The 25,704-nt window shown below is 38.2% G+C and overlaps 1 protein-coding gene across 1 annotated transcript; it reads left to right on the top strand.

Annotated features, from left to right (window-relative positions):
- Positions 1 to 229: 229 nt before the first annotated feature.
- ITGA6 (integrin subunit alpha 6) lies at positions 230 to 23,961 on the top strand. The gene is made up of 24 exons (XM_082484441.1): positions 230 to 309; positions 2,067 to 2,322; positions 3,813 to 3,944; positions 6,226 to 6,436; positions 6,887 to 7,080; positions 7,220 to 7,308; positions 8,062 to 8,189; positions 10,643 to 10,738; positions 11,247 to 11,308; positions 12,654 to 12,811; positions 13,716 to 13,871; positions 15,252 to 15,367; positions 16,290 to 16,479; positions 16,561 to 16,644; positions 16,847 to 16,926; positions 17,090 to 17,167; positions 17,270 to 17,372; positions 18,489 to 18,662; positions 19,655 to 19,753; positions 20,145 to 20,255; positions 20,341 to 20,439; positions 20,786 to 20,911; positions 22,370 to 22,499; positions 23,854 to 23,961. Exons 1-23 carry the CDS (start codon positions 241 to 243, stop codon positions 22,475 to 22,477), a joined length of 2,919 nt encoding a protein of 972 aa, XP_082340567.1. The 5' UTR covers positions 230 to 240; the 3' UTR covers positions 22,478 to 22,499; positions 23,854 to 23,961.
- Positions 23,962 to 25,704: the final 1,743 nt, after the last annotated feature.

Consider the following 25,704-nt stretch of genomic DNA (forward strand, 5'->3'; position numbering starts at 1 on the left):
CTGGTAGGTTTGGATGATCTTATTTTTTTGTAAATTGATGTGACATGAACTAATATGCTAGAAGTGTTTAATAAAACAGATGTTGTCAGTGATAAAACGTACAGACACTGCCACCTGCAGACTGTCTCATGTACTGTATGAAGTTCAGTCCTGACAGGGACTTTAAAAAAAAAAAAGAAAAAAAGTAGTTAACTGTCAATATTTGAAACTGTATTATGATATTCTGCAGCTGACCCGAAGATGGAGAGTAAAGAAGACCAATGGATGGGTGTAACTGTCCAAAGTCAGGGGCCAGGAGGAAATGTGGTGGTAAGTCTAAAGGACTGACTTATAAAAACATTTTGGGTCTGCGTTTCTGTGCAGCATTCTGAAAGATAACTTTGCTATGTCTACTCCTGTGATTTCTTGTAAGGACTTAAATGACTCCCTAGCAAAGTGAGACACTTGAGATTGTAAAAGCTTTAAATTATTTTTCTAACTGTGAGTTAGCCTTTCTTTATAACCTTTGTAACAATCTAGGATGGACAGTTCATTTTCAGGGTGTCCACTTATTTTTTGTGATATACACATTGTTTCTTTTAAATACCACTGGCTACAGAAATAGGGAAAAATAGTGTGATAAGGTTGTAAAAATAGCAGACTGTCATCAGCCTGTTTTCCAAGATGATCAGCCTCACTTTAACTTTCATCAGGGACTTTGGCTGAGTTGCTCCTATGAATGAATGTGGCCGTTGCACTGCAGTAAGACTACTAGCTGTTCTTTAGTTTATACAACACAGAGAGAAAAAGCTTTAAGGAGTTAACCAGAGAATGTTACTTTTTTAGCTCTTTCTCAGTTAAATAAACCTCCCATGATGCTGCAGGATACCAGCTACATCATAAAATGGGTGTGCAGTGAGGCTTCCCCATCTAATTATATTCTTGCAGCTTGACATCACTGCTTCCAAAACTGGAGGCAGGCAGCTTCAGGGTGTGAATCTGGGGTTATTTAAGGGTATAGAGGCAGTGATAGCTTGCTTCAGTCTGCCTCAGAACCCGAAGGGGGACAGAGCAGCCAGAAAGAGTCCTGCTCATTAATTAATTATCAACTAATGCTGTCTTGTCTTTTCTGTGAAGGAGCTTTTCTTTGTAAGTGATAAGTGGCAAATGGACTTCTTAGATGAGGTTTGGGCAGCCTGAAGGCTGCTATGCAGCAGAGCAGTGCTGCAGTGCTCGGGAGCAGCTGGGTGTTTGCTTAATATTTAAGCCTTGACAGGAACCATCAAAAACATATATCAGCTGAGAAACCTGGCTTGCTTCTGCTTTTCACACACGTACTACGTCTGGTTCTGCCAAAAACACTGCTGTCAAAGGGATTTGACTGTTCCACCTCTTTTTGCAATGGTTTGGTGGTTACACCACTTAACCCAGTGGCTCTTCATCCTTGGTGTTAAATATTTGATTAGAATTCTGTTCCCAGGTGAACAGTCCAAAAGGTTAAGGAATAGGTTGTGCTCAGTGCTGCTGCTCTGTCCCAGTGACAGTTGTCCCGTAAGTGCAACATCCAGCGTAGGAAGTAGGAACAACTTCCCTCCCCTTCACTGGAAAAACTTTCAGCCTCTGCTTTGTGGCACCTTTCTGGAAGGGGTGAGTTCTGAATAGTCTCAGGTAGATGATGGTTCTCATGTCCTGCACAAACAAGTAAGTCATTTAACTGACAGCTGTGGGGAAACACAGCCATGTCCTTCTTTGAGAGACAGGGTGGTTCTCTCCTCACTTCTTGAAAGATAGGGTATTAGGTATCAGGGAAAGCTTTAGGGCTAAAAATGTTAAATCCCACAGAGAAGAGGGATTTAACCGTGCACCCTTCCTTGACCATGAAGTTGGTTGCTTTGACTTGTACCCATAGATGCCCATATGTTGCCCATAGGGAACAGTGGACTTTCTCTGCATTGCGACACGGGTGTGACTACAAGGTGATTTACCGTGTTGCTAGCATGCAGTATTGCTAAAGGAGACCAGCCTTCTTTGATGACTTGCATACAAGCATACAGAAAGCATCACTTGTTATTTCTTCTATCTTGCAGACGTGTGCACATCGCTATGAGAAAAGGCAGTATGTAAACACAGTGCAGGAAACCCGGGATATCATTGGAAGGTGCTATGTGCTGAGCCAGGATCTCACTATTAAGGATGATATGGATAATGGAGTATGGAGTTTTTGTGATGGTCGTTTAAGAGGCCATGAGAAGTTTGGTTCCTGTCAGCAAGGTGTTGCTGCTACATTTACTAGAGACTATCATTATATTGTATTTGGTGCCCCAGGCACTTACAATTGGAAAGGTACGACCTGGCTTCCTTCCTGCCTACCCTTCCCATTTCCTCTGAGATTGCTCACAAAGGTTGCATCTGAAGTTTGGTGTGTGTGGGTCTTTTTTTTTTTTTTTTTTTTTTGAGGGGGAGGGGATAATAGGGATCTAATGATTTTACCCTGTTTTCACAAAATGCTATGCTCCTGTATCAAAAGTATTTACTGGAGTTCCTTTAAATATCTTTGAGGGAGTACTTGTGAATGGATAATGGAACTATGCACATACGTACAGCAAATTTTTCCCTTATTAGTGCTTGCTTTGAGACTTCCATACTGGAACAGATTACTAAATTATTTTGAAGTTATTTGACCAACCTTTTTTCCTGCATTTGAGCAAATGTTAGATAGCTGCACTGAGTTCTTTGCTTATCCTGCAGTATTCTCAACTTTATTCTTTGTGAAGTCTGTGGAAAGTAGTGCTTTCCCAAATTAAATACTGGAGGATTGCAGGAAGATAACTGAACAGAGCAATACTACGTGTAGTCGTATCTAAATTCATGGATATCCATGTAAAATTCCATGGATAATCTGTCTGACTAAGAGCCAAGTACTCTATATCAGCTAGGAGATATTCCAAAACTTAAGGGAAAAAACCCCATAGATTTTCTCTGTTAGTTTATATTGAGAAGCATCTAAATGGCCAGCTCTGTCTCTTTTTCTTCAAGTGATTTTTCCCATTGCACTTCATTACACCAACAGCTGTAAATACTTCCCTCATTCTCGAACCATCACATTTTTTTCCCCTTGTAGACCTGTGCCTGCTATATGAACCATGCAAAATGTTTGAGTTAAGCTCTGGCACAAGGTGTACTTTAGTGAAAACTTAATCTTCCACATCTCTGTCAACAAAATCTGACCAAGCTGAAACAGCATATTGGGTTCAGACACTTTTACTTTAATTGCAGAGAAGTGCTACAACAGTATATCAGTCATGAGTGCTCTTGTATCGTGGAAAAACATGTTTGTGCTTGCCAAAATGTTAAATATACATGTTGATAAAAGGGAAGCACGCATTTTATCAAACAATAGCTCTTTTCCCTTTAAATAATGTTTTCTAAATATGTCACTGGTGTTTGTCATAGCTGAACAGTAATTTTTTTGTGTGTGTTCTTGTGTACTTACCTGCCTTTTAAGAGAGGCTGTGTGAGGTTAAGAACTGTGGGATGAGGGTGGTTCTTGACCCAGTTGGTCCTATATTTTTGTTGAGAATTTTCTTAGTATCCCATGTTTTCCAGATCGTTGCATGGCCTCTCTGTAGAGCAGCAGGAGATTCTGGCACACAGATAGAACTTAGAGATTCATTGCCTTTTGAAAACACCGTCACCAAGTGCACTATTTTGTGTTTGTCCCATTTAAACAGCAGTCACTCTCTCATTCATTGTAATTAATGTTAGTTGGGAACCATTTATTTGTTATTTTTCTCCTTTACATTTACTTTTATTTTATCATTTCATTTCTTCAGGGGTGGTTCGTGCAGAGCAAAAGAATCAGACATTTTATGATCTGGGTATCTTTGATGATGGGCCTTACGAAGTTGGTGATGAGAGCCGCCAAGATAAGAATCTAGTTCCTGTTCCAGCTAACAGTTACTTAGGTAGGATTAAGTACATAAGGTAAATCTCTTCAGGCTTCTTAAACGTTTGTTTCCCAGCCTGGTGCAGTGATACGAAATGGGTGCAGAAAATCCTTCATTTGTGGACCTTGTAACATGTTAACCATTTTGGATAATTCACATCTCCATCTGGACCAGATGTGTGGGCCAGTTTTAAGTGTAAGATGATACTCTACTGAGGTACCTAGAAGAGCTGCTAATGTAATGAGAGATTTAAGAGCTGTGATGAGGACCTACAGGTTCCCAGTAGTACTGTAGTCACAAGGTCTCTGCCATGCGCTATCAGAAGGTTTATAAAAATTGGAGTTTCTGGATGTAACTGTTATGACTGCAAGTTCCTCTCTCCTGGTAGGTGAGTGCAATTTTTTTATTCTTCAAGTTTTCACAGGCCTTTAAAATGCCATAATATCAGTAGTGTTTATATTTTAAGTGTGTGTCTGTGTTGCAGGAGGTGAGTCTCTTGCGCTTTATCCTTAGGCCAGTGGATGTTACTGTACACCAGTGAGATATGCTGGTGCAGAGAAAACGCTACGCTGCACTTTTGGAAAGGCCTTAAGGATAAAGAACCTTTCTGTTCTAGTACAGATTTCTGCGGTGTGTTGATCCACTGCTTTGAGAATATGAAACAAATACAATTTTGGTAACTTGAAACCGGAATTTCTGTGTGATTGGTGGAAAGCTGAACAGATAGAAAGGGCATTGCTAATATAAAAAGTAAAAGCAAGCCAAGAAAAGAGCCAACTTTGAGGTACATACCTGTTACAAGAAATAGAACATAAACTTCCATTAAATATCAGCAGTAATTACTGGATGAAAAAAAAATCGTAAGAGCTTACGTTAGAAAGTCAAGCTGATAACTTCCTCTGGTGAAATAAGAATTGGTAAGGCGAGGAGTGCTGTGGAGGTGTCCTTTGCTGTGAACAGAGTAATACTGATTTTTTGCAGTTTCATAACAAATGCATTTATCTCCTAAATGTAAATGCTGCCTTTGATTTGTTGCAATCAAAACATCTTCCAGGCAAGTCTGCTGTTCACTGGCATTGCTGTTCCCTCTGTTCAGACAGTAAATAAACACGGTTATAGCTGCTTTGCTTAACTACTGTTTTTTTTTCTCTTCAATCTTTCACTGCTGTTTACAGGTCTTCTATTTTTGACAGCTGTATCAGATACTCATCCTGATCAGTTTGTATACAAAACATTGCCTCCCGGCATACAGGTGGACAAACCGGTGGATGTAATGATGAATAGCTACTTAGGTTTGTGACCACTTGAGGTGGCAGCATCTGGTCAGACGTAATCTCCAGACCTTTGACATTATCCTTTCCCCTCCGTCCCCATCATCTCAAATGCATTGCAAGTAAAAGCATGTAAAAACAGGGATTCGGGTGAAGAGGAGCTTGCAAAATAACACGGCTTCAGAGAAACACTGATTTGTCATGCATTTCTGCAGACCCTCTCATCCCTACCCCAGATGGGACTCCCTGAATTTTTCTGAAACTGTCTCAGTGTGAATTGCTGTAATTGAGAATTTTCATAGTAGTGGTGAAGTGTTTCAGACGGGCGATTTCCATCTGCTGGCAAGCATCTTTCTTCCTTGCAATGTGCATAATGTTCTACTTTGACTTTTATTTGATATGTTGCTATATGCAGTATATTATTTTAACTCAGTTTTTCATATATTTTAAAATGTATTGACCTTTATAAAGAATACGTAAGACTAAATTCATTTGAACGTGTCCTTTAGGGCTGAACTAAATCAAAAAATTGCCAATTTCACCATTACCATGTAAGGTCATTCTCAAATACTGTATACATCATCCATGTAAAATACTGTGCTTGTGCAGTACATTTTGCATGTTTGCAACAGAATGATACTGACTTGTACTTAGGAAGTTTTATAATAATTTTGCCAGAGGTGAAATACTCGAGCTATATTCAAGTGGTAAGGTCTAGTCATTTCTAAGCTGGCATGTTTAAAAATGATCTTGTATTTGGTGTCTGTGAAAAATATATCTGAGTGAGCAATGAAATAATACGTTTTGTGGGGGAAATACTTAAATGTAATGTATGAAGGAGTATAAAGTTGTAAACATGCATCCACCAGTCCAAATAGAAATGGAGAATTCCCAGGATATCGTATGCTGTTTTAGACAAAACTTCTATTCAATATACCACTTAAATATAGTAGGGGAATTTCTTTTTCCTATTAACAATACAGGCTGTTTGTTTATTTGTTTATATTTTATTTCTTTCTCTGTTAAAGGTTTCTCTTTGGACTCTGGTAAAGGAATTGTCTCCCAAGATGAGATGACTTTTGTGTCCGGTGCCCCAAGAGCCAACCACAGTGGAGCAGTTGTTTTACTGAAAAAAGAGAAAAATCAGAGAGCGCTTTCACTGGAGCACATGTTTGAAGGAGAAGGGTTGGCCTCTTCTTTTGGCTACGACGTTGCTGTTGTGGATCTCAACAGTGACGGGTATGGCCGCGGTTAACTCCTGCTGCCTGTATAATGAAGGATGGCAACCTCGTTTATTTCTGATTTGTTTTTTTTACATTAGGAATACAAGGAATGCCCACTCCCATCTGCCATGTTTTGCTGGAGGAAATGGCGAGCATCTCGGAGAACCTGTCAGGGGACAGTCTACATTTCTCATTATAGAAAAGAGTTTATGTAAATGTAAACAATTAGCGTAAAGAAATCTCATACCCAAAGAAGGCCCTAGAAAGATCTGTGTATGTCACAAAGGGACTATAATCAGCTTGCAGCATCAGTGGAGCTGTTGTTGCTCAACCAGTTTAATGTACTTTTTAGTCTTTTCTCAGCAGCTCTTTGACTCGCTGACCTTGAGACCACAGTCTGATCACTTATTTTTCACAGTTCTTCCGTAAAAGCACTGATCTTTTTTTTTTTTTCTTTCATTCTAAGATGGCAAGACATTGTTGTTGGAGCCCCACAGTATTTTGACAGAAGTGGAGATATTGGTGGCGCTGTGTACATCTACATGAACCGGCAAGGCAAATGGGAAGGAGTAAAACCTATTCGCTTAAATGGAACCACTGACTCCATGTTTGGTCTTGCAGTTGAAAATGTTGGGGACATTAATCAGGACGGATATCCAGGTGAGTGAAAAGCGATTACAATAAAAATGTACATGACCTTTTTGCTAATGCCAGATTTGCAACATCTTAACCCTGATCATGATTGCAAGCTGCAGAAAGAGTAAGAATGATTTTAGATGTTACAACTTATTTTCAACAGATATTGCAGTAGGGGCTCCATACGATGGTTTTGGCAAAGTATACATTTATCATGGATCCAGGAATGGAATAAATACAAAACCAGCACAGGTAACGAAATAACCTTTACTATATATAAGTAGTCTTGCACAAAGTTAAAGGGATGATGGGGCTATCCATCTTCTCCTCTTCCATTACTGCAAGTGGGGTGGTGGGTATGCAGAAAAGGCACAGGACCCTTCAAAGATTGCATTGCTGACCAGAAAGATTACAAATTCTTGATTTTAATACAAGTTTTTCTTCTGGGGCAGTCCTTTGGCACCAATAACATGTAGAGAAGGAAAAAGATATGTAGATGTGTAAGTTTTTAGCTTTTTTGAAGGAAATTTGGGGATTTGAAAATAATTTGTTTCTTCATCTTCTCTTTCATTCTACTATTTCACTTTCTTTTTTTACTAAAAGATGTTTATAACTTTTTTTTTTCTTGAGAACCACTGTGCACTTTGCAAGGTGAGAATGGAACTTTATTAGAATACTGTTAGAATACTTTTCTAGAATACTTTTTCAGTCTCAAGTGCCTATACTGCATAAATACTATAAATAAAGATAAGCTAGGCAACATTTCTATGCAAACCAGTCATTTCTGGTACTCATTGCTGTTGTAAAATAACTGCTTGGAAGAAAATGAAATCGTCTTGGCACTTCAGTGTCACCTGAATACAGAGGTCCTATTTCCTTGTATTTCTTCTCTCTCTTTTTTTTTTAATTTTTTTCCTGGCCATAAGACAATGATGTTAACTTGTTACTTATTTCACTTTTATAGCTTTTAAATGTCTGAATTCCCTCAATCTGTTTGTTCTTTAGATTCTTGATGGTGAAAAAACAGGCACCAGTTTCTTTGGTTACTCTATTGCTGGAAACATGGACCTGGATAAAAATTCCTACCCTGATATTGCTGTTGGTTCCCTTTCAGATTCTGTATCTGTGTTCAGGTATTATATACAGAACTGTAACTAATTATGCCAAGGGTTTGGGTTTAGATTTTTAAAACCAAACTGCTCCAAGGTAATAAAAAGCTGTTTGGCCTGGAGTGTGTTTTTCCCTCTAGGAGTTGGAAATTCTGGGGGAAAAAAAAAAAATTGATAAATTGGTTTGTGACTTTATACTCCTCTTCGCACTGAGAAGCTGCCTTACTATCCATACATGTAGACAGTTACTGTGGAGCGCTGATGTGTGTCGTATATCTGTACTCCAATTTTGCCCTATGGCAGCTTACTTGGATGCCTGTGTCCTTTGATGGAATTAATTAAGGGTGATAAGTAATTCTCTTGCCTTAAGAAAGGGGAAGTGAACTGATACATTTGCTAGAGCTTTTGTTTGCTGCTCTTACATAAATCTAATCCCGCTTTATTGAAGACAGAATAAAACAAAACCAAACCCCTCTTTTGTAGCTGAGGCTCCAAAAGCAGTGAGGCATACGGCCTTGCTGAGATTGCAGTGGGTCCATGAAACAGCTGTGAGGAAGCCCTGCAGATGAGATCCTTTCGGATTTCTGTAGCGTCTGCTTTAATTAGGGATGAGGTCATGGTCTTTTGCAGTCTTCTGTTTTTTTCCCAGTTTAATTTACTGTTAAGTTGAATCACTAGTAATGAGCGGGAAGAGGACTGTCTCCTCCTCAGAGCTGTGAATGCTTCATCAAGTTCAGGTCTTTGGTGGTTGCAGTCAGGTTCCAAAGGAGGAGGAGCAGAAGCTCCAAAACTGGTTATCTCAATTTTGAAGATGAAAACAACTTACCTTTCAGGCAAAATAATCTTTCGGATAATTTTTTGATGATCCCATCTCTAAGGTGTATGGTATCTGTGAATATAATTGGAATGTTCTTAAATATACTGAAACAGCACCCAACAAAAGCAACTCTCATTGCTTGTGGAAGGGAAGTTGGGTAGATTATTAAGTGTTCTTCTTATTCAAAAGGAGCTTTAATGATTTGCTGATAAGAGCAGTACAAAAACTTTTACAAAGGTAAGAATGAAAACCTTTATGGTGACGAACAGTGAAAGGGGTGGGCCAGTTAAATTTGCTAGAACAGGAGGAGGTGGCTTAATGGCCATGTGTCGTGGTTTAGGCCAAATCCACCACTGGGGACCCGAAGGACCCCAGATGGGACCGACAGATGCTCCCCTCTACCCCTCTACAAAGAGAGAGGCAGAGGAGGAAAAAGAGACTTAAGAGTTTAGAAGAAACTAAACTACTTTAATGAAATATTAATAATAAAATAAAAAGAAATAATGAAAAATATATACAAAACCGTATCAAGCTCCCGAGATGACAATCACGTCACCGGCTGGCACTGGGGCAGTCCCAGGCTGGACTCAGTAACGGACGGGAACTGGATTCCGGATCTGGAGTCAGGATTGGGATCACAGGCAGAGAGAGTCCTCCTCAGATGTCGGCCATTGAAGGAAGAGCCCCTGACCCTTTGGTCCCTCAGCTTTTATACTGAGCATGAGGCAGATGGGATGGAATACCCTGTTGGTCAGTTTTGGGTCACCTGTCCTGTCCGCTCCTCCCTGCAGGTGGGACCCCACTATGCTTTTCCGCTTCCGACCCTCCAACGTGGCAAATAACAAAGTTGGTTGGCCTTGACTGTTATGACAATAAGTATAAGCAGGAGCCTCTCTGCATACCATGCCTGGGCATCAGCTATAAACAATTGGCCTTATCACTCTGAGAGAGTGAACACTGTCTGCACAATATGCAGTTAATTTCAGTTGTTAGAAGAGGCCCAGCTAAGAAGCGAAGTTACTGAACAAAATTGGTTCTGTTTTACCTCAAACCAGGACACCATGTTAAACAACCCTTAGATGCTTCAAAGACAGCAGGATCAGTTCATTCATTTGTTCACGTGAACTGTCTTTTCTTGTCCCTTCCAAAAAGGAAGAGGAAAGGAAAAGTTATCAAACTGAATTATGGTTACAGCCTACACGCGGAGGAGTCAGGGAATGAAAACATCGTTTCCCACAGCCACCCAGGCTCCACATTAAAGCTGTTGTGAACGTTAATTTGAATGAATTTTAGTACCTGCAGTTGGTCAAAGGGGCTGAATTACCATTGGGGTGGGAACCACAACTTTGAATTTTCTGGGTTTTTTATATATGTATAAAATGACAACCATGTCACGTTAATGTAGCCTGCTTCCCTGTCAGGCATTTAATACAACTGTAGTTGGTTTTTGGGATTTGCTTTGCTTAGCTTTAAGTAGTTTTCTTTTGTTTCTAACCATTATCAAAGCCAAACTCTTGTGTTTCTTGGGGTGTCTTTGTTGCAAATCAGTGCAGGCATGGAGGGCATCTGGGATTCACACGAATTATTTCCTTAATCTTAACAGAATTTTTTCCTTCTTTTTTTACTCCTTCTTTTCGTTCCCCATTTTCCCCAAATGAAGATCTCGGCCTGTGATAAGCATTAAAAGAAGCATTACAGTACAGCCTGACAGAATTGATCTAAAGAAAAAGAACCCTGAGGACCCTAGTGAAATATGGTAAATTTTAAAAGAATTATTCTATCAGAAGCCATGGTGTATTGAGTTTTTTGTTGACAAAATTCGTTCAGTCAGTGATGATGATAACACGAAGGGATATGACAGTCATGCAGGTTAAGCAAATGTACCTACATGTGACCATTTTGACTTCTTGAATTTGCTGTGACTACTGTGCTAAAGGCAAGGTGTGGAATATGTTCTGTTCATAATGCCCATTTTTGCAAATGAATGTCACTTTGCCACTTCTAACGCTTACAAGTATCTTAACTTGAACAGTTTTCTCATGAGTGGAGATGTGAGAGCAAATGCCAGACAATATTTTTTCGAATTGCTTATTAAGCATTTTTTCTTGCTTTGTAATTCAGTTTAGTAAGCAGCAAGTTACTGTTCTAGCATGAAATACACAGTTGTAAGACCAATAATATCAGTCAATGGACTATTAAAACTTTTCAGTCTGTTGGATCACGCCTTATTGAAGTTAATATTAATTTCTTGGCACTTTTTACAGGATGGATGTGAAAGCATGTTTTCAATATACTGCAAACCCCAGTGATTTAAATCCAAGAATAAGTAAGTTTTGAAGATAATATTTTTTGTTTGTCATGTGGTTTGTTTTTTATTGTTTCTTTAGAGTGTATCATGGAAGAAGAGTACACAAATTATAGTGACTGTCAAATTTAAAATGTGACTCAATACTGAGGTCTATCAGCTATTGCACTATCTGTATTGAGAGTAACACGTATTTAGGGTAATGCTGGTGTGTTAGGAAGTTCTGTGGATGACAGACTGAACTGAAGCTTTCTCGGTAATCTAACTGCCAGGGAGCAAATGGCTGCCATACAGACCAAAATAATTTTGCCTCTTTAGGTTGCTGCTGCTTTAGAAAATAGTTTTAAAAGCCCATTTTGTATATCATTAGTAAGCATTAGTTCTTATCGGAGACTTACCCTATAAAACAGTGTTCTGTATTCATGAAAATAGATTTGTGGAAATCAGTAACTGAAATAAAAAAAATCTTTTTATTAATAGGAGCCTGGAAGACTGTGCCGTAAATATAGTTAAAAATTTAAAGCATTAGTTTGTCATCTCCTGTTTTTTCTCGTTACGATGCTGCTGTTATTACAGCCCAGAAAACTGCAGGATTTTGAGAGGAAATTAGAAGAATTTTAAGCCCAAACCTCCTTCTCCTCCTGTGTTGTCCTGAATTTCTCAGTTACTTGTAAAATCCATAGGATGTGTCTGCATAAGGTCCTGGTCCTTCAACAGGTCAAGCGCTCCCAGCCCTCAGAGGCGGCTCATGTATGCCCTTCTGCATGCTCCCTAGGTCTGGCACACTGGGTGCTGTTCCCATCCTTGCAACATTGAATTAGCTCAGTGAATATGGAGATGATTAAAAGATGCAGAGTTCAGATCTATCATAACATGCCTCAGTATCAACTAGAAAGCTCTAGTCACACTTTTGCTTTCAGTGTTAAAGTTAACAGTGTACCTTGATCTCAAAATCCTGCTGGCTGCTTAGGTGTTATTTGGGACAAAACAGAAATCAAGGACAGCCCAGTCAGAGTACTTAAAAAGTTTTGTATCTCAGCCCTCTACTGGCTCCACAGCAGCTATTACAGCTCCTCCAGCCAGCTCTGTCTGCCGGTAAACTAGTGGGGCAACTTTTGGAATAAAAGGATTTGGTTTAGATGTTTCCTTTAGACGCATGCACAGGACACCGGGCCCTCAACTGGAGAGGGACAAAACTGACAGATGGAGAAAGTTTTGTAAATAACTGAAAACAGTTTGTGAAGCCCAGCACTGGCTGAAACAGTCTTCTAGAGTAATGTTGTAAGATCATACCTGGAGAAATGAAAGTCCTTTTTAATAAGGCAAGGGATCTTTTTTTATAGTGACCTATTTTATTTCTTCATAGAGATCAACTATACATTTGAAGCAGAAAACGAGAGGAGGCAGTTAGGCCTGCCATCTAGGGTACGGTTTAGAGACCACCTCTCCGATCAGTTTACTGCAAGTACAACCCTAAGGGGGCAGAACTCAAAAGAGTGTGTGACAACCAAGCTTGTACTGCAGGTAAGGCAAAGTATTTTATTTTATTTATTTCATTTAGATCCCTTTAAAACAAAAGCATGCTTTTTTTTTCAGCCTCATGGTACCTTTGTATAGAACTTAAGTCACATACAATATAAAGGTTCAAAACTAGAAAAAAGAGCATAGTTAAGTAGTACCTTACTATTCCATGCACACATGCTGCTTCCTCCTGTTGCCCTTCTTACAAAGCATGAATAAAAATTGTAGCTGCTGCAGCATGCTCTGGAGGTCAATAGAGCTGAACTAATTTGGAACAATACAAAGGGAATAAATGCCAAAAATGGAGAGCCGTTTCCAACGGAAGTAATTGTTATAGAATTTAACGGTGTGACTGGCTAGGAAAAGAATTTCAACCCATGGGTTTTGGAGGGGATGAATGGGCAGGACAAGAAAGCTTGGTATGTGCTCGCCGACTTGGCTGCTGCACTGGCCCTTAAAGGTGGCACAGCTCCAGGAGCTGAATGGACTCTCTGTGGCTCAGCAGTAAGGAGCCTCCAAGGTGCTTTTGACCACAGCAAATTAAAGAGCTTGAACTTATGCAACAGGGCGAAAGTGTGTTATTTTACTGTTGTAGTGTGAATTTCACTTGCCCGAGTTACCACCTGTTATTCTAGGAATTCTTAATGCTGAGAGAAATAAACAGATCAGGAAGCCAGAAAAAAGGCAAGACAGCAAGGATAGGGTCCTTGTGTTCTTGCACGTTTTTAGAATATACTGGGTTTCTATATGGTGAATAGTTTTAATACTGCAAATAGTTTTAATACTGCAAAATGTAGCAGAAAAGATTTTGCTTCACTGCTTATTCTAAAATGTATATCAAAAGCTAGTTTTTATGTTTTCTTCTCTGTGCTGTACACTAACTAAGCTATTTAAAATATTTTAACAGGAAAAAATTAAAGATAAGCTACGCCCCATTCCAATATCAGTCAGTGTTAAAATTGCTGGCCTGGAGTCTAGCTCACTGTCCACAAGAAAAGAGAGATCACTTCCGGATCTTATACCGATTCTAAATTCAAACGAATCTGAAACAAAGACCACAAAAGTAAGCCTTTGAGATCACATTTTCCCATAAATCTGCACTTTGATATATCACTGAATTTTAAAGACTGTGGAAAGCTAAATTATGACCAAAGGGAAGTAACTGGGGTGGCACTGGACTTGTAACTACTGGCTTATATTTTATATTGTGCTATGAACTTGTTACAAAATGTTATGAACTAGATCCTGTGTTTCTTTTGCAACAAAAGTGAAGATGGTATAGTTGATAGGTATGAGGTTTTTTCTCTTCCCAACAAGTTTATGAGGAAATGTACTTTTGATTAAAAATGGAAATCACAGGATCACAGAATGGTAGGGCTTGGAAGGGACCTTTGGAGATCATCTGGTCCAACCCCCCTGCCAAAGTAGGTTCACCTAGAGCAGGCTGAACAGGAATGTACCCAGGTGGGTTTTGAATATCTCCAGAGAAGACTCCACAACCTCTCTGGACAGCCTGTTCCAGTGCTCTGTCACTCTCCAAGTAAACAAGTTTTTCCTCATGTTCAGAGCAAATTTCCTGTGTTCCAGCTTGTGCCTGTTGCCTCTTGTCCTGTGGCTGGGCACCACTGAAGAGTCTGGCCCCGTTCTCTCGATACCCGCCCTTTAGATATTTTTATAAGCACTGATGAGATCCCCTCTCAGTCTTCTCTTCTCCAGGCTAAACAGACCCAGGTCTCTCAGCCTTTCCTCATAAGAGAGGTGCTCTGTTCCCTTGATCACCTTTGCAGCCCTCCACTGGACTCTGTCCAGTAGTTCCCCTGTCTTTCTTGAACTGGGGAGCCCAGAACTGAACAGGGTACTCCAGATGTGGCCTCACCAGGGCAGAGCAGAGGGGGAGGATGACCTCCCTCAACCTGCTGGCCACACTCTTTTTAATACACCCCAGGATACCATTGGCCTTCTTGGCCACAAGGGCACATTGCTGGCTCACCCATCGCCTCTGGCTATGAGCACTTGTCCCACATCACAAAATAATGTACAGTCTAATTCTTCCGTGGTTAGGATGCTCTAACAGCATTAGAACTCTGCAGCAGTGACGTTAAAAAGAGGGAATATCTTGGGTAAAAGATCTCATTTCCTCAGTGCTCACTGAAGAATCAGCCTTTAAGGATATTTCTCCTCATTAGAAGTGTACCTCTCACTCGGCATTATCTAACTCTGCCTTTTAGTCACATTTAAAGTTCAAAATTATCAGCATCAAGGGCTACGTCTCACAAAGAAAAACTCTCTTGACAGGCAAGAAGTAAGAGTCAGGTCATCTTATTCTACCCAGGGAAATGTCTCCAAGCTCCCTGTTGATGCTTTATGCTTTGCACATCAGAAATCTTGTTTTAAGCTTGTATCACGTGGCATGCAGTAATAAAAGTGCTTTGGTTTTGTTTAGGTGGAGTTCTTAAAAGAAGGATGTGGAGAAGACAATGAATGTCACAGCAATCTGAAACTTCAGTACCGGTTTTGCACTAGAGAAGGAAATGAAGACAGGTTTACTTATTTACCCATGTAAGCCTTGATAATTGCATTGCTAAAAATCAAATTAATAAGTGTTTAAAAGAACTTTTAGGAGAGAGTTTTGGGAGGTGGAGCAGCTTTGTTCTGTTAGTCTGGCAAACACAGCCCTGTACTGATCTGTCAGGGTGAGGAAGGTCAGGGAGTGGGAATGAGCTTTAGAAGAGGGATAGTACAGAGTCCAGTGGGTACGAAGAGGCCACAACTGTGCAGATGTGGGCTAAAAGTTAGAGAAAAAGGATTTAACCCCTGGAGAAACCAGAAATTCTAAACCAGTCTTGCAGTAGTTTATTGTGTGTGCTACTGTTAACTATTTTTGAGATTAAATTTGATTGAGAGTATGACAACACGATATACTATAGTCTAGTAGCCCAAGACAAGCAGTTGCAGAGAAGTGAACAGAGAAATCATTTCACCATAACACGCACTTAACACCCTGCTGCATCCCTCCTCCCTGGAGGGACAGTGAAATTAGAAAGGAGGTGTAAAACAAACAAAAGCAAGTATGTTTACTTGCTGTGAACAGTCAGTCACGTTTAGCTGCGAGTGCCACAATCTGACTCGGAAACCAAAAGTGTGTGTACTTTACAAGACAAATGTAGGTCAGTAGATTTATTCGGAGAAAATGCATCACTATTAGACATGAACCAGATGCAAGTGCTGGTTTGGAAATACTGTATAAACTCTTGATTACTTGAGGGGTGTGTCTGTTATATTCTGTTAACTGCTGGCCACTTTCAGAGATGAAATACTCGTCTGGGAAAAAAAAAAACTACAACCATTCATGTGTTTACGGTCTTAGAGTAGTTCTTCCCTAATAGAGGGAATGACATTTGGGTAAACCATAGTAAGAAGCAAACTTTCATACACATCTGTTTTCCTAATGCACACAACCCTGTATACTCTGTCTCTGTAGTGAAAATGGCACGCCAGTGCTTGTTCTGAAAGATCAGAAGGACATTGCCCTGGAAATAACAGTGACAAACAATCCATCTGATGCAAAAAATCCACAAAAAGATGGTGAAGATGCCTATGAAGCTAAGCTAATTGCAACTTTTCCAGACAGTCTGACGTATTCTGCATTCAGGGAGATGAGGGGTTATCCTGTAAGTATTTTTAAGAAAAAAAGACATCAAAATTTGTGTTTTATGCATATTTTTACTTATAAACATATTCTGTTTAATTAGGAAAAACAGCTAACGTGTGGTGCTAACCAAAATGGTTCTCAAGCAGAGTGTGAACTTGGAAATCCTTTCAAAAGAAATTCCAATGTAAGTTGCACCTATTTTACTCAAAATTATAAAATCTGATTTCTGACTGCAGTCTTCCAAAGTTTGTGTGTGTCATAACTGGAAATTTGATTTGGATCAGTCTTTTTAACGCTAGAACTTGATGGTGTATTTCTGTAAGACTCATATATTAATATATTTTATAAAATGTTTACATATTTCATGGATGTTCTTTCTTCTCTAGGTAACCTTTTATCTGATCTTAAGTACCACTAAAGTTAATGTTGATACAACAGACTTAGACATCAATCTGAAGTTGGAAACGTAAGTTTTCTTTGCGTGTTTGTGTGTGCATGCGCATGCTATGTTTTTATATACAGTTGTAAACATTTTGAATTAATTTGTTTGATTCACAAAAGCAATTTGAGAGTAAAGTGAAAACCACTAAATTTATAAAATAAACACCACTGTTTCCTTTTCATTGTAGAACAAGCACTCAAGTTAATTCGACTCCAATTACAGCTAGTGCTAAAGTAGTTCTTGAATTGCTTTTATCACTCACTGGGTAAGTGTTGATAGCACTCCCCTCCCCAGGCTGGGGACGACAGTTTTGCTGCAGACTTCATTAAAATGTGATTATTCTCCTTTCCCACCCTCACCTGAACAGAGTTGCTAAGCCTTCTCAGGTATATTTTGGAGGTAACGTCATTGGTGAGAGTGCCGTGAAATCTGAAGATCATATTGGAAACCTCATAGAGTATGAATTCAGAGTGAGTAATTTAGATTAATGCCAACAGCTGCTTTTAATCAAATGAACATCTTCTCTCTTTATGCATATGAATATTTGGAAAAGTTGCTGAATTTAAAATCGGATTTTCTTGTCCCAGAATCCTGACTTCCTGATCAGAACATGCAATTTGACTGCAGACTAGAGCTTCTTTAGGCCTCGATGCTTTATGATCATCTTTCGAGCAAGTGGCCTGAGGCTGGCTGTATGCTTTTTTTTGTTTGTTTGTTTGTTTGAGCAGTTCATGCACATTCAGCTGTACAGCATAAAACCCCATGTAGGAAGGGAACCAAATGTAAACCCAGACCCCTCACTGTGGCATGCCCAGGTGTTAACTGATGCACACAGACAGTGAGTGTGTGTACTTACTGCATGCTGGATTGAGCAGGCACAAGAATACATCACAGGAGCCACTTTGAGTGTGTGGGTCTTCCACTCTTTTGGTCTTCTGCCTAATTAATAAATTGGGGAGAAAGCTGAGAGACAGTTTTGGTTCTGTAAAATCTCGGTTTATCAGCGTGTTGCATTTTCTTCACCATTAATGCAAGCCTTAATGTCTTTGTACATAGTGGTTTGTCAGGATTAAAGTCCATCTCTGTTAATCCTTTACTTCCTTCTGTACCTACATGTGTTAAAAGTAGAAGCAGCTAGAATATCTGTTTTATAACTTGCTATCATGAAGAGTAACACTAAGGAAGCAAAAAACATGTTGGGAAACAACTTCCAGACTTATGAGAGCTGGTTATCTTTTGTGTCAGTTCCTCAAAACCTTGCAATTTGCCTCAGTTGTGTAACTGAATGATTTGTTAACTCTAAATTTGAGTTGTTTCACGTGAAGACAGATTTCTAAAAATCAACAACTTGAAGTTCATGTTAGGGAATTTTAATCCTTTTATGTTTAAACTCTCTATTTACTTGCTATCCAAGTATGCTAGTTTTAGTATATGCTTTGTATTTATACTCTGTTTTTAACGATCTTTCATCTGCTCTTAAATTTCCTGGTAGCTGCATGCTTAAAACTTGCCCAAGTCAATAACACTTCTGATTGAAAAATCCCTTTAAAAGTATTTCACAGTTTAAAGAACGTTTGTTTTAACAGGTAACTAACTTGGGCAGACCATTGAAAACATTTGGTACTGCTTCCCTGGACATCCAATGGCCGAAAGAAATTAAGAATGGCAAATGGCTCCTTTATTTGATGAAAATAGATTCCAAAGGCTTGGAAAAAGTCTCCTGTCAACCCGAGAATGAAATCAATAGTTTGCATGTTGCGGTACGTTACCCTGTCTTCTGTTCATGAATTAGTACAACATGCAAGCACTGCAGCATGTGATAGTAGGGCATAAGAGCTTGCTTCCAGAAGGACTTTTGTTGTCTTGAGTGTGAGCGCAGTATGTGATCAATGTGTCAAGGCTTAGGAGACTTCATAACAGCTAATGAGGATAACATGCTAAAGGATAGATGCTATGTCATGGTGACTGTTTTTGCAATGGGCACTGTTGTCATATGTTCTTACAGGATGAAATTGCTGTTTGTTTTAATTAATTTCATCAGCATTATTGATAATAAACAATAAACAACCGTAAGCATCTCCCCAGCCTGGGGGAATTCCATGTAATTTTTTTAAAGAGAAAGGGCTTGCACTTAAATTTACTTACTTACAAAAAATATGATAAAAAGAATTTCTCAAGAAAGTTTCATAGCCCTTCATTGTGCCTATCTAGCAAGATTTTTTCCTTAAACCCTGAGCCTTCATTTTCATTATTTTTTTCATATAAGATCATTTAGGAGGAGTTTTAATTTTCATCATTAAAACTGCATGCACATAGACCCATTCTTGTCAGATCACTACATTAGTTAACAAAACTCTCAATGAGTGCCATTAGTACACAGTTTAAAAACAAACGTATCTACTGACCATAGCAGTCTTACTCTTTTAGCATAGTTACATTAATACCCTTTATATAGAACAAAAATTGAAATAGCATTGAAAGCTTTAAAAATCTAACCCCCCCATTGACCTATTAAAGAAAGTAGTCAGTTGACCTTCCTTTAGGTAATCTCAAACTCTAGTAATTGTTCTGACTCCACTATTAGCAATAAGTGTGGATAAGTAGGGATATATAATGACGTCACTCACGTGCTGATCTTGGAAAAAGAAAACACTCACTGAATTCTTGTTTCTCTGCTTGAATGGGGTCAGAATTAAGAGATACTTACAATAAACTACTAAAACTCTCTTACCCCTTTTTTTTTTTCTTTTAGGAATCCCATAACTCAAGAAGGAAACGTGAGGTTGCAGAGAAGCAGGCTACAGAGAGCAAGACCTTTTCTTTATTCTCAGAAAGAAAATACAAGACCTTGGTAAGCACGTTGCACCAGCCATAGTTTTGTCGGATACTTCCCCTCGCACTCATAAGGCTTTTCTGAGTTTGGCAGGGTGAAAGAAGGTATCTCTTTGCTTTGTTTTTATCTTGAATTCAAGTGTCGAAGCTTTTGAAATTTGACTACTTAGATTATCTACTGAAGAGAGAGAAATAGGAAAGTATTCCTACGTAGTTACTACATTAAAATAAACAGGTAATAGTATCTTCATTGTATTTTCTGTTGCTGTCAGTACAAACAGATTTTGGTTCTTGCACATAAATATGATGCATATCATCCAAGTTTTAATTTGGGGGGGGTGGAGGAGGGGGGAGTTTAAGCAATTTGTGAGGATGTGTTTTTATTTACATGTAGAAATGTGTAATTGCAGGACTGCAATGTGAATGCAAACTGTGTGGACATAAAATGTCCCCTGAAGGGCTTAGACAGCAAGGCATCTATTGTGCTGCGTTCCAGACTGTGGAACAGTACTTTCTTAGAAGTAAGTCCTCTCACCTGCCATTTTTGGAAGGTCAGAGTTCTTTCCTGTCCTGTGTCTAAAATGTCCATATTTTACTTTGGAACAGGAATACTCCAAAATGAACTACCTGGACATTCTGGTTAGGGCTTCAATCAGTGTTCCTGCTGCAGCTAAGAATGTTAAACTCACAAATGAAGTTGCTCAGGTAGGTTCAACATTTAATGCTAACCATATGTTATGGTTGTGATGTTTCCAGTTTATCTCAAAGACTGGGGGAAAAAACCCACAATGTTAAAACAAAAGTAGCTAAAAGTTTAGGGTTTTAATTGATTTTTTGGAATTATTGATCATTTTTACCTTTTAATTGGGTTGGAAAAATCCACTACTGTATTGAAATTTTAACAGTAGGAACTTTTTCTTCAGAAACATTTTGTAGATGAGAGAGAAGTCATCTTGTTGGAGAAGAGATAAGACTGTATAAATGGCAGCTTTATATTAACTATGGATGCTTCTGAAATGCTTTTTTCATCTTCACGTATATTCTCTCTTAGGTGCGTGTTACTGTCTTTCCTGCAAAACCAGTAGCACTTTATACAGGAGTACCTTGGTGGATCATTGCGGTAGCTATTTTTGCTGGAATACTGATGCTTGCGCTGTTGGTATTCTTACTATGGAAGGTGAGTTTTTATTCATCTGGTTATTTTACACTTCCTGGTCTACAAGTGACAAGACAGCAAACTAATTAAGCAAATTATTAAGTATTTTGGTTTGTATTTGGGACTCAAAATAGAGCAAAACTGCCCAGACCATACAGTACCATTATCAGTTTCTCAGTTTTGTAACATTTGGAAGGAAAATAGTTACACGGGAAGACTTGTTATAAATATTTTCTGTTTCCACATCTGCAAAAGAAATACTCTGAGCTCTGGGCAAAAGGTGAGACAAATGTTCAGACACCATAATTACTTTGATGTGGATGGATACAGCTAATTGGGGCTTCTGCAACTAGGTGTGAAACTTTGTGTGAACTATCTACAACTGTTTTAGCAGGGCTTTGTTCTCATAACATTAGAAATACCATTAAACTGATAGTAGATGAAAATAACTGAAAGGTACGGAAAACAATACATAGCCAAGTGTATTGGCTTTTTATCTTAGAAACCCTAAAGGATTAAATAAGTGTGTATAACAAAAGATTAACAATTCGCAAAAGAAAAAAAAAATCGAGTACCTATTCTAACTACCTTGGGCATTTTTACAACTAACTGTGGTTCCAAGTATAACAGGGCAGTCCTTTTATTCTTATTTTTACAGGCATAGGCAGTTAGTATTTGCTGTTATGGGATAGCAGAAGGTTATTAAGAAAAAAGAGGTAAATAATATCCTATCTGTCACTTTCTTCTGGAGAGACTGCAGCAGTTGGCTTTGCTGAGGAACTATTATTTGCTGCAAGTTACTTCTGACAGGAGTTCTGACTTCCCGATTTTCTAAAAAATACCCAGCCCCTGCTGCAAATCTTCCTGATGAATTAATACTTTGGGTGGGCTGTTAAATTATGACTACTAGTGTTCTACTGCACATGAAAATACATGCATTTTCACATATGCACACGCATGGTAAAATGCTTCTTTTGATGACAAACACTGTGCCATCTTATGAAGGACAAACATGGTACTTCCAAGACAGTTACATGACTGGTTTAAGACAAATGCTCTTGCTGTACAGGTCAAAGCAGTACTCATTTTTGTTCTACCCTGTGTCTATCCTGTGCACTACTCCACAAACAGGTTTCTGCATAGCCTTCTTTCTGCTCTTCCCAGCCAGCTTTAGTTGCTATGGACATACTTTATAGTAGCTTTTCTTAAAAAAAAAAAAAAAACACAACAATCACGACACATATATTACAAATTTATCAAAATGTCTCTAAAATAATATTCTTTACCTCAGCTAATTCTATTATTTTACAGATTGAGTTAGTCCAAGAAGTTCTCAGATTTAGAAACAGCTTGTGATTTTATTTTTTTTTTGGCCTGTGAAGGGAGAATGGGAAGATAGTTCAGTAATTTAAGTCAGTTTTAATAGGTTTGACTTCTTCTAGTCCACAAAAATTGACTAAATACCTTGCTTCCTTGTAGTGTGGTTTCTTCAAGAGAAATAAGAAAGATCATTATGATGCCACATATCACAAGGCTGAGATCCATGCTCAGCCATCTGATAAAGAGAGGCTTACTTCTGATGCATAGTATTGATCTACTTCTGTAATTGGTAATTGATGATATTTTTTAATTTTTAGCTATGGCACGTGCTATGGTTGCGGTGGCTAACTATGAAGCTTTACTGCATATGTTCTATTAACTTTCGGATTTCAAACTATTGTACTTGCTTGCTCGTTCTGTCAATAGATTTTTGGCTTTTGGTGCACGTGAACAAACACAGGTGTTTACCTTGGTGTAAAAAGCCTTTTGTTTATTTCTTTAGAAAACATCTTCATCTGTTGCAATGGTTTTTAAGTATTTTTACTTTTAAAAAAAATTTATGTTTTAACACGGTACAAGTAAGTCTTTTTAAGCCTGGGAGATGGTAATCAATGCTGCAGTTAAGAGTTAAAGAGTTAAAGCTAAGACACTGTGGATGATAAAAAAAAATGCTTTACTAACCTTTAGTGCATGCTAAAAGATACATGTTGCTTATAATGAAGGGCATTTTCATAATGGGGATTTAATTGCTGTGGAAACATCTGTTTTCCTTCAATTCTAAGGTATACTTTTCTAGGAACACTTTGCTGAAGCTACTAGATGCATGATGATTTATGCTTCTAGCAACCTTTATTCAACTTAAGATATTGCATGCATGTACACTATATTAATAAGTGGTGCTTGGGATTGGGGTGGGGAGGAATTCTTAACTAAAATACATCAAAACAATGTTTAATGAAATCTTAACTAAGAGACGACCAAAGATTTTGTCTACGTCTGAACATATTTTTTTTTTAAATTCAGTTCCAATATTATTATTAAAAAAAAAAAAAAGCAAACAAAAGCAAAAAAAGCCAACACCCCAAATACTATGAACAAAACCTTGCCACTTTAATTTATTTTTTCCTAACAGTATGTAATGACAGCTGGATGGCACAATGTCTTTTAACTTTAATCTTGACATCATAAGCTTGTAAAGTTGAGTGTACCAATCATCATCTTTGTAACACTGTGGCCATAACTCCGTTTTGTTTTGAAAATTAATTTCAGTCCATTCCTCAATTAGTTTTTACAGTGTCTTTGAATAAAAAAATTGCAGGGCACAAATAAGCTGTACTAGATTTCATCTAGGGAGACTTGTGTCGGGGACATTACAAAATTTTCAAGTTATGTCTGTTTTTTATCTTACAGCAAACTAAGCAAGACTCATGTTCTAATACAGCATATATGTAAGTTAGTTCAGGTGGAAACCTGTTGGTTCACATTTTTTACAGCTACATACCCTACATTTTTGGCCTGCAGATTTTTTTTTTTCCAATTTTCTTACCTGTATGTCTGTGCAAAGGAAGTATTTACTGCCTCTATAATTGTAGTACTTTGGCAGCAACTGAAACCTAAATCGTTCTTTTTCTTCTCTGCCCCAGTGCGGGTTCTTCCAGCGTTCTAGGTACGAAGACAGTCTCCCCCGATACCATGCTGTAAGAATTCGAAAAGAAGAGCGGCAGATCAAAGATGGGAAATACAAAGACCTTGAGACAAAACAGTGGTTCACAAAATGGAATGAAAATGAAAGTTATTCTTAGGGAAAATTATTTTCATCCATGAAGTTCAGATAAAGGTTTATGTTTTCATTAATGGAATACTGATGGAGTTAGACCTATGAACACTATGGACATTCACCATTTGATTGTAGATATTATATACGTATATTGAGGCTTTTGTTTGCACAGTTAAAATTGCTTCAACAGACTCTACTTGCATTATTTAATTTCCAGACTGCCTCTTTTCCCCTTCAAATCTAACTCACGCTTTAGAAGATACTGTGTTGATTTGGGGTATTTTCTGCGAAATATGCAAAACCACTATGGCGGATGTTTTCCTGTGATTCTAACCTCCTTAGGTATGCAAGGAATGCATGGTTAAGGTCAAGACAGGTTCTCCATCCTTCCATCAATGCATAGTCCATTATAAACACACAGTGGCCTTAACACACTTTGTTCAAGTATAATCTGAAGACCTGCAAATCTACTTTAGTCATAAACTTTGCCTGCTGCAGTAGTTAGGGCTTAACAAAAAGCATCATCTTAAATTACATGTGCAATAGGTCATGTTGCTCCATTTTTTTTTTTTTTTTTTTTTAAGATCAGATTGTGTGATTCTTGCTCACAACAAATAGACACAGGTTATTTTTAAAAGAGAGGCTTGAATATTAGATGTACTTTCTGTATATATATATATTTTAGTCATTTTTGTATTTATTTTTGTTATAAATCATTGTCTTTGACTAACTTTTAGGCCAAAGACTTAACTGAAACTTAAAATCCACTGTGTTTTTGAACTTCAGATTATGATACCTGAGGCTTTCACTGCACTGTAATACATCACTGAAGGTGCCAATGCTTTCTAAAAATGTAAATATTTATTCCAATGATGTGTACGGGGGCTCTTTTTCCTGATACTTTAAACTTTACATAATAGGAATTATCAGGTCTTGTAACATCGTTTGTATATTACTTCAGGCTATTTAATGATTTGGACACCAAGCAGAAGTAGAGTTTTTAGATACAGTTTTATACTTACTGCCAGAAAGTGAGAGGTTCTCTGGAAACAGCTTTCCAGCTTCATAAGGACTTCCTGTTTGGCAAAACGCATTGACTACTGCAACCGTTATACAGCACTTGAAGGAGGCTATAAATGCCTAACTTACCTTAACTATGGGGATCTGAGCTGATCCACGTTGAGACTACTGAATCGTCTTGAATACCTGAATGTTGATAAAAGTAGAACCACAATGTTGTTTTTATCAGTAATCTAGTTATTGTAACATAACTGATGAAACTATTGAAAGAGTTTACTTTTTTACCCATGTTCTAAAGCGTTGGTACTATTTAAGAATGAATATTTAGTTCACAGTTGTTTATTCCATGTGAAACAAAATTCTGCTCAAAAAGTGTGCACGTTAATTGCTAGTAATTTGAACTATGCAAAAACCTCTTGGTACTTTTTTCCCCTCATAGGGTAAAATACTGCTAGGAGGGCAGTTGTCTTATTTTTACTACTAACTGTGAACATACCTTCTTGAAAGGTGTGATCACCTAAAAAGTTGTCATTATAGAAAGTGCATTAATTTATAGACTCTTCTCCTTCTCACTAAATAATCTCAGTATGTTGTGACCCTCATTTTATGGACACTTACACATGTATTTAGCTGTTACCCAGTTTTTGAGCTTTTAAAATTCTGGCTTATTTGCTGAAAGGCTCAGCACAATCAGAAG

The sequence above is a fragment of the Vanellus vanellus genome (genome assembly GCF_965231255.1).
Source record: "Vanellus vanellus genome assembly, chromosome: 5".
Taxonomy (NCBI): Eukaryota; Metazoa; Chordata; class Aves; order Charadriiformes; family Charadriidae; genus Vanellus; species Vanellus vanellus.